General features: G+C 50.3%; 1 protein-coding gene across 1 annotated transcript; it reads left to right on the top strand.

Moving 5' to 3' along the window:
- The first annotated feature begins 4,330 nt into the window (after window positions 1–4,330).
- Window positions 4,331–9,148, top strand: pwwp2a (PWWP domain containing 2A). Its single transcript, XM_080866137.1, has 2 exons — window positions 4,331–5,903; window positions 6,707–9,148. The coding sequence occupies exons 1-2, from the start codon at window positions 4,990–4,992 to the stop codon at window positions 8,469–8,471; spliced, it is 2,679 nt and encodes an 892-aa protein (XP_080722263.1). The 5' UTR covers window positions 4,331–4,989; the 3' UTR covers window positions 8,472–9,148.

The raw sequence follows: 9,148 nt of genomic DNA, 5'->3' as shown, positions 1-9,148 counted from the left end.
CCCCCAGACTGAGCTCCAACAGGGAGACCGGTAGTGATGTGCGATACCACTGATTTCTTTTCTGATCCGATACCAAGTAATATTCAGGGTGGCATCAACGATACTGATCCGATACCGATACTTTGTACAAAAACTTATTTTAGTTATTGTATCTCAAATTATAGCATCATAATGATTACAGGACATCAGATTACTTGTTCTTATCACTTAATAATGCAAAGTTCATCATATAGAAATAAAAAACCTGAAGTTGTGCCTATTTGAACACCTTGCCTGCCTGCAGCACTAAAGGACTCCGTGAGAGACGTCTGTCTCGCCCCAGCAGCACCTGTCCTTCTCCTCCTCTTCAGTTCGCCTCAACATAAGCTCGTCATATTCTGTGATATGATTTACTCTGTGTCTGACAAATTTGTGGTGTTGCCACAACATCTCACTTTCTTGCCACATGTATCACAAACTACGTTTGTGGATGTAAAATACGTCCGCACATGACTCCATTTACGCTCAGCCATTGTTGTGAGTGCGCACACCAAGGGGCTGCGACACATTTATACATTTCGCACATGTCTATGAAAGGCGGAAGAGGAAGTAGTTCCTTCCAATGTAGACAATCCGAATGAAATAGGTTCTTTCCACTGTGTTCCTGTTAATGATAAACTACAAATTTACCCTAAATTACTAAAATATCAATATTTTAATGTGAGAATCGATTCTAGTCCTGACAGGGACTAGAAAGAGAGCAGATTTCTCCTGTTTTGGCTTCCTGTTAAATCCAGAATTCAAAATCCTGCTCCTCACATACAAGCTCTTAAATAATCAGGCCCCATCTTATCTTAATGACCTTGTAGTACCATATCACCCTATTAGAGCCCTTCGCTCTCGCTCTGCAGGCCTACTTGTTGTTCCTAGAGTATTTAAAAGTAGAATGGGAGGCAGAGCCTTCAGTTTTCAGGCCCCTCTTCTGTGGAACCAGCTTCCAGTTTGGATTCAGGAGACAGACACTATCTCTACTTTCAAGATTAGGCTTCAAACTTTCCTTTGAAAGGGCGATCGTGGCTCAAGAGTTAGGAGTTTGCCTTGTAATCGGAAGGTTGCCGGTTCGAGCCCCGGCTTGGACAGTCTCGGTCGTTGTGTCCTTGGGCAAGACACTTCACCCGTTGCCTACTGGTGGTGGTCAGAGGGCCCGGTGGCGCCAGTGTCCGGCAGCCTCGCCTCTGTCAGTGCGCCCCAGGGTGGCTGTGGCTACAATGTAGCTGCCATCACCAGTGTGCGAATGTGTGTGTGAATTGGTGGGTGACTGGATATGTAAAGCGCTATATAAATACAGGCCATTTACCATTTTTGCTAAAGCATATAGTTAGGGCTGGACCAGGTGACCCTGAATCCTCGCTTAGTTATGCTGCAATAGACGTAGGCTGCTGGGGATTCCCATGATGCACTGGGTGTTTCTTCTTCACTCACTATGTGTTAACAGACCTCTCTGCACTGAATCATATCTGTTATTAACCTCTGTCTCTCTTCCACAGCATGTCTGTATCCTGTCTTCCTTCTCTCACCCCAACCAATCACAGCAGATGGCCCCGCCCCTCCCTGAGCCTGGTTCTGCTGGAGGTTTCTTCCTGTTAAAAGGGAGTTTTTCCTTCCCACTGTCGCCAAAGTGCTTGTTCATAGGGGTTATTTGATTGTTGGGTTTTTCTCTGTATGTATTATTGTAGGGTCTACCTTACAATATAAAGCGTCTTGAGGCGACTGTTGTGGGGTTTGGCGCTGTGTAAATAAAACTGAATTGAATAATTCCACACCAGCCTATCAATCAACCAAACACCCAGACAGACGTTTAACTCATTTGAAAGCCTGATGCTTAGCCTTGTCCATCCCAGCTGTAAAACTCAAAAACCAGTCTTATTCGTTATCATTTATTGTCCACCTGGGCCTTACACAGTCTCTGTCTGATTTCTCAGACTTTTTATCTGATTTAGTGCTCAGCTCAGATAAAATAATTATTGTGGGTGAATGGTACTCATGGCCATTGATCAGTGGTTGTTGATCAATGGTCATGAGAATTTGCATACTAATGATCAAGGAACTGACCTCCCAGCCCATTGTTCCATCAGTGGGGCTGGTTTCAGTAATTTTGGAAATGTACTGTTTATAAGATTGGAAACCTGCAGTCAGCTGAGACTGAAGAAGTCACCTGGATGAGTGACGAAACGTTTCTCCCACTGAAAACGCTACGTCCAGATGAACAGAATCAACCTTTGGAGTGTTGACCATAATATCCTATTAGCGCGATTAGAACATGCTGTAGGTATTACAGGTACTGTGCTGCAGTGGTTTGTATCATATCTATCTAATAGACTCCAGTTTGTGCATGTAAATGGAGAGTCCTCTTCACACACTGAGGTTAATTATGGAGTTTCACAGGGTTCAGTGCTAGGACCAATTCTGTTTACATTATACATGCTTACCCTAGGCAGTATCATCAGGAGGCATAACATAAGTTTGGATTCAGGAGACAGACACTATCTCTACATTTAAAATTGGGCTTCAAACTTTCCTTTTTGCTAAAGCATATAGTTAGGGCTGGATCAGGTGACCCTGAATCCTCCTTTAGTTATGCTGCAGTAGCTCTAGGCTACTGGGGTCTTCCTACACAGTAAAAAATGGAATGTCAGTATTTTAGAGGAAACCTATTTTAACCTCGATAGAGCACTTAAAACTCAGGAGTAAATCAGCTCTAATAGTGGAGTTAAAAGTCAGTGTAAAGTGAAGATTTAATTCCACACAGTATTATGATTAGTACCAGTCTACAGGTGTGGGCAGGCTCAGAGCTGTGACCCACGTGGACTTTTCCCTGGTGAGGTGTCACAGTCAGGTAAGTTAACATTCCCATACTGGTAACATCGTTTAATAGGTATTTTTCCACTAAATAGCTCTTTATAGTTTCACTGATGTCGTGTGAGAACATGTTAGCAGCATATACTCATCAGTTTAAAGATATTGTCGAGTAGCTACATGCTGACTGTTTCTAACAGTTCAGATGTTTATCTTTTCATTCAGTTTCACCTTTTAAATGTTATCTATGTATTTATTCTAAATGCTGCTGACATAATATTATTTCCACATGTCCAATGGCATAGTTTTAACAGCTAAATTACTGCTTTGTTCATTAGATGACACGATAAATGCTGCTACTGTAACCTGTAGCTTTGGGTTTCCTTCCATCATATAGGTTAGAGCAGCGGTCTCCAACCTTTTTTGCGCCACGGACCGGTTTATGCCCGACAATATTTTCACGGACCGGCCTTTAAGGTGTCGCGGATAAATACAACAAAATAAAACTAGTACCGGTACCGAAAAAAAGAAGATTTATTCATAACACACGTGAAAAGACCCAGGAAAACCGAGTTAACGATAAAAACGATAACATAATAACGCTGAAAACCGATAAAACCCTGAAAACCACATATTTCACACCTGAGCCTCAACTCTCGCGGCCCGATACCAAACGACTCACGGACCGGTACCGGTCTGAGGCCCGGGGGTTGGGGACCGCTGGGTTAGAGCACAGATTTATCACAGGATCAATATGAAAACTTGACACCCCAGAGAAATAAAAATGAAGTATTAAAGAATCAGAATCAGAATACTTTATTCATCCCGAGGGAAATTAGGGTTACAGCAGGCAGCACGCTAATGGCGCATGCGCACTTACAAAGGAACCTTCTGACCAACTTTACACAAACATCACATTGGGCAGACATGTCAGAAAGGTAGGCTGATAGGAAAAAACAACGAAAATACATAACATGAGGTAAGAGGAGGAGAAAAAAAACTCCACTCAGACTGAGCTCCTAGTGGGAGAACAGTTTGATAACAGAAAAAACACCTCAGCACAAAAGCACATGACTATCAATACACCATAGAAACACAAGACAAGCAACGTGTAATCAGATTACTCGGAACAGTGTCAATATGTAATATTTTCACATATTTCATTGTTAATTTTAACACTAAACTGAGTAGAATTGACCCCGAAAGATAAATGTTACAGTCATTTAGGACCAAAGGTTATCTGACAGACTTCACATCAACGGTCCTAGTGTGAAACTGTCACAGTGTGTGATGCTCAGAGTGTGTCTTCTTCACGCTCTCATGTTAGTTTCACTTAATATGAATCTGTTTAATCCGACAGTCGCTCACAGGGGCTTGTATGATGGTTGGGGTTACTCTGTGTCTTTACCCCACAGTATAAAGCACTCTCAGCCAACTGCTGTGGTTATTTGGTTCTATATAAATAAAGTTTCACTGAATTGAATCAAAATGTAAATAACAACAGAGTCTGGTAAACTTCTTTTTCACTCACAGTAGAACAAAGAAGTCATATAAAGTCACAAAAGGCAGGAAACGTCAGTTTTAGTATAGAGACAGCTGGAGGAAGGTTGAAGAGTTCGTGATTGTGTTTTTAACCCTTAGTGTTTTCAAGCATTCAGGGAGACTTTGAGCAGCCACGCGGTGGCGCTGTTATTCAGGATCATGAAAGCAGATTACTGTGTTTAGATCAGGGCTGTGATTGGCTCCGGACGTACAAACAGAAAGTTTTATTTCAGAGAGGGCAGACGTTTACCCTCAGAAACGTATAGGGCTACTTGTTGTTCAGAGCTTTAAAGTATAGGAATGTGTTTGATGTGATCCTATACGGTCATGTTTGCCACTGACGCAGAGCAGAGAGCCCGCTGATCAGGTGCTTGTCGATCACAGGTTTCGGTGTTGTGATTACTGACACCTCCGTGATGCTGTCTCTGCTCCTTTTTCTGCCTCTGTGGTCACACATCGATCCGCTCTGCGTTGGTTATTCCTCATGTTTTTGTTTCGTCAAAGATACACGCCCCCTGGCGGCCTCTGACAGCCTTACCACGCTCTGACATAATCAGCCAATCAGAGACGAAGTTTTGCCCCGTCCCATTTGATTGACAGGGGTGTCGGCGAATGGCGGTGCGCCTGCGCCGTTGGCCTGTGTTGCGGGAGGGAGGGGCTCCGCTCCGCTCGGCAGCACAGCGGAAGAAAATGGCGGCCGTGGCTGCAGAGCCAGGAGCTGCGGCGGTTCCGACAACAACAGCGACCGACGAGGGCCCGCCAGCGCAGGGCCCGGCGGGACCGGGTCTCCCGGGAGCCCGATCGGAGTGCGAGGGACCGCAGGAGACCGGGCCGGCATTGGACCTAGGCGCGATGCGGGCGGAGGACGGAGGGGACGCGGAGGGCCGCCATGTCAGGCCGGAGCTGGAGCCCGCGGCGGGAAACGCGCATCCGGAGAGCGACGAAGCTAGCGGCTCCGGGCCGCCGGAGCGGGTCAACGCGGACCGCTTCTCCCCCGGACTGCCCGCGGACCCGGAGGGCGGCGGAGACGTGTCTGCGCAGGAGGCGTACCGCGGCCCGGACCCGCAGCTCTCAGCCGTGTTCTTGCACTCATTCCCGGCCGCGCCGCCCGTCACCGAGGCCGGCCTGTCTCTGGCCGAACCTGCCGAACCCACCACCAACGAGACCACGGACCGAGCCGAGACCGCGGGCCGGAGTTACACGAGCCTGGAGCAGGCGGAGCGGAGGCCCGCGACGGACACTGTGCTGGACGGGACGGCGGACGGTCCGGACCCGGACCCAGCGGGGCCCGAGGAGCTGGCTGCCCGAGGCCCGAGGGATTCTTCCCCGCCCTGCCGCTCACCGAAACGGCGGCTGCTGACCGAGCCTGCCGCCGAGGATCGAGTCGTAGCTGACTCTGTGCTGGACCTCAGTCTCGGGTCCGAGGTTCGTGTCTGCCTGGACCACGTCATCGATGACGCGCTGGTGGTGTCTTTCCGGCTGGGAGAGAAGGTGTTCTCCGGGGTCCTGATGGACGTTTCAAAAAGGTGAAACTTTATTAGCAGCAGAGGATGGATGTGATTGATTAGTGATTGATCCTGAACTATGAGGTAGTTTAGAAACAATCAAAAATGATTAGTATTTCTATTTGTCATTGTTTTAAGGATTTAAATGTGTCCAGCTCACCTGTATGAACAGGTTATTGGTCAGGTAAACAGCCCTGCAGGAGCGTCCTGCTCCTCGTTAAACGGCTGCGGGGATTGATTAGGCTGCAGTGTATATCATTACCTGCTGACCTTTGACCTGGTTGGTGATGGATATAGGACAGAAGCAAGAATGAGAGTGTCTTTACAGCGCTCTGCTGCTCAGTGGGGGGGGGAGACTAAGACAGGTCACCAGGTGATAAAACACAGACCTCTGACATCACTTTTTCATCCGTGTAGTGAGTACTGATGCATAATCAACCACCCATAACCTTCATAGCCACAGATACACAGTTACACAGTGGTGTTTTCACAGTGGTTTCTTATGTATAAACACATACAGTGTTGTTTTCGTTGTGCAAAAGTCTTGAATCACTTTTCGTTGCGTTTTGCTGAGCGTTGTGCTGCAGAGATTTGTCTGCATCATTACTTAAAAATCATTGTTGTCAGTTACTGTTTGTTTATTCTTACTCAACACTGGGGGGGGCGGGGTCTGAATATGAGGAAATGAGGGTGACTCACGACTTTTGCACAGTACTGCATGTGTACGAGCAGTAATTACACATGTGACCGATTACTGCCGGGTGTTTTCCATATGTGATGCGCTGGCTGCATCAGAGTCTCATGCTCGCCATGTTTGCTTCCAGGTTCGGTCCGTACGGGATTCCCATCACCGTGTTCCCACGCCGGGACGACCGGAGTCGACCTCCCACGTCTCTCCAGCAGCCACTGCCGGTTAGCAACGACTTTCCGGCCATCAAAAAGGAAGAGAACGCTGCTCCGCCCCCTCCTCAGGACTGCACCTCTAAACCGCCACCGCTGTTTCAGGAGGGGGCACCGTACCCACCTCCTTTGTTCATCAGGGACACCTACAACCAGGCCTTACCTCAGCCGCCGCCGCGCAAGATTAAACGGCCAAAGAGGCGCTACCGCTGCGAAGAGCCCACTTCCATCATGAACGCCATCAAGCTCCGCCCCCGACAGGTACTCTGCGACAAATGCAAAGGGGTGGTGGCGTCAGGCGGGCACCGGGAGACACGGCGGGGGCCGGTGGACCTGAGGGGCGACGAGACTTCGCGGCGGCGGAAGGTAGCAGAAGGACCGATCTCTGCTGAGGTCAAGCGTCTGAGGAGTGACGACAAAGGACGGCCCCCGGCTGCCGACCGGCGCTCGTCATCAGGGATACGTGTGTCATCTTCGTCACAATCCTCTTCCCGCCGCGTTTTGAGGGGAGTGGCCTCATCCTCATCCTCGGCGACCTCGAGCCGCATGCGCCTGAAGCTGAACTCTAAGAAGGTTCTGACCAAAGGGTCAGCTGACCGCTCCAAGGCGCGGCAGGTGCTCAAGACGTTGGTGAGGAGCTCGCAAACGCCGCCGCCGCGCCGGCACAAAGACCAGGACCAGGACCGCCCCAAGGCTGTGACCCGAGCCGCCACCCTGCAGAACCACAACCAGAAGGTCCACTTCACCCGGCGCCTGCAGCACCTCAGCGCTGCCGCCAGCACGCCGCTTCCACCCAGAATGCGCCTCAAACCCCAAAGGTATCGTACCGACGACAGCCAGGCACAGAGCTCCTCCTCCTCCTCGTCCCCGCCCAAACTCAGCGCTCGCTCATCACCTCCCAAACCAGAACTAAGCCCCGCCTCAACACCCAACCCATCCACAGCCACGCCCCCACTTCAAGTAACTGCTCCTCCCCCAACGCCATCCTGTATGGGAAGCGTTGCCGCGGAGATGCAGGCAGCGTCTGAGGGGAGAGTAGGAGGTCCTCCCTCCTCCTCTTCTCTAGACTCCACCCCCTCAGAGTGTAGCTCCACAGACAATTTTGAACTCCCCCCACCCGGAGATCCTCCCTCTTCCTCTTCTCCCTCCCATAACTCCCCCTCCTCAGCTCCACGGTGCCCACCCTCCTCTCCGCCAACTGGCCCTCCCCTCAGAGCTAATGGTGAGGAAGTGCAGTGTGGCGTTGGGGAGGAGGGCAACGACCTGAAGAGGCGCCGTAAGTCTTCCACGTCGTCTTCCTCCTCCTCCTCGTCATCGTCATCCTCCGTCTTCTCCAAGGCCGTTTCAAAATGTCCGCTCCCGGACGGCCGCACCGTGTGCGTCGGCGATATTGTGTGGGCGAAGATCTACGGCTTCCCGTGGTGGCCGGCGCGCGTGCTCGGCATTACGGTGTCGCGGCGTGGCGATACGGGGCTGGCGGTGCAGCAGGAGGCGCGTGTGTCGTGGTTCGGCTCGCCCACCACGTCCTTCCTGCCGCTCGCACAGCTGTCGCCCTTCCTGGAGACGTTCCAGTCGCGTTTCGACAGGAAGCGGAAGGGCCCGTACCGCCGCGCCATCGCTGAGGCCGCCAGCGCTGCCAAGCAGCTCACACCGGAGGTGCGGGCGCTGCTTACCCAGTTTGAGACGTAGCATCGGCCACCGCCCACTCGCCCCATCCTCACTGCCCACCCCTTTCAGACAGGCCCCGCCCTTTCAGAGGAGGTGGGAGGAGCTAAAAATGACTGATGGACAATGATGAGTGTGTTTCACATTTATGGGGGGAGGGGGATCTGTCAGGGGCGGGGCTATCTTCAGTCACTGGCGGCGTTTCAGTTTTCCGCACCGTGGGAAATGTTATGTAGATAATTTAGCCTGATGGTTGGCTGACAGAGCGATGATGTCACAGTATTAATAAACACTAATTAAGTTCCTCGTAGTGATTGACTGATCTGAGTGGCTGGCGGTGTGATGTCACTTCCTGTTGATAAAATAGACTGAAAACTTGTTTTTTTTTCTAGAAACTTCGTTTCCGTACAGAATTGAATAAACTGTGAACAAAGTGAGGTCCAACCCACAGCCCGGGGCCCCAGACGTGGCCGTGCTGAGCCGCTGTCAGGACGGTGCGTTCGAGGCCCCGGGCTGCTCGGGCGGCCCAACGCTCTGATGATGATGATGATGATGGTGATGATGGTGATGAAGGTTCTCTGCTGTCAGACTGTTTACCGTCTGTTTGCAGATCAGAGAGTCCTGCTGGACAAAATAACGGGAACAGTGTGTACATGTGTTGCTTCCTGTTTGAATCTGAATAAACGCTCAAACTTCTCTGA

This window comes from Rhamphochromis sp. 'chilingali', assembly GCF_963969265.1.
Source record: "Rhamphochromis sp. 'chilingali' genome assembly, chromosome: 19".
NCBI classification, from domain to species: domain Eukaryota; kingdom Metazoa; phylum Chordata; class Actinopteri; order Cichliformes; family Cichlidae; genus Rhamphochromis; species Rhamphochromis sp. 'chilingali'.
The sequence above is the reverse complement of the archived record's forward strand: the minus strand, read 5'-3'. Positions and strand labels throughout refer to the sequence as shown.

What these genes read in the sequence shown, in the direction of transcription:
- pwwp2a (XM_080866137.1), top strand. Translation starts at nt 4,990, where the DNA reads ATGGCGGTGCGCCTGCGCCGTTGGCCTGTGTTGCGGGAGGGAGGGGCT. An exon ending in CTGATGGACGTTTCAAAAAG is followed by an intron (nt 5,904 to 6,706) that starts GTGAAACTTTAT and finishes GTTTGCTTCCAG; the next exon opens with GTTCGGTCCGTACGGGATTC.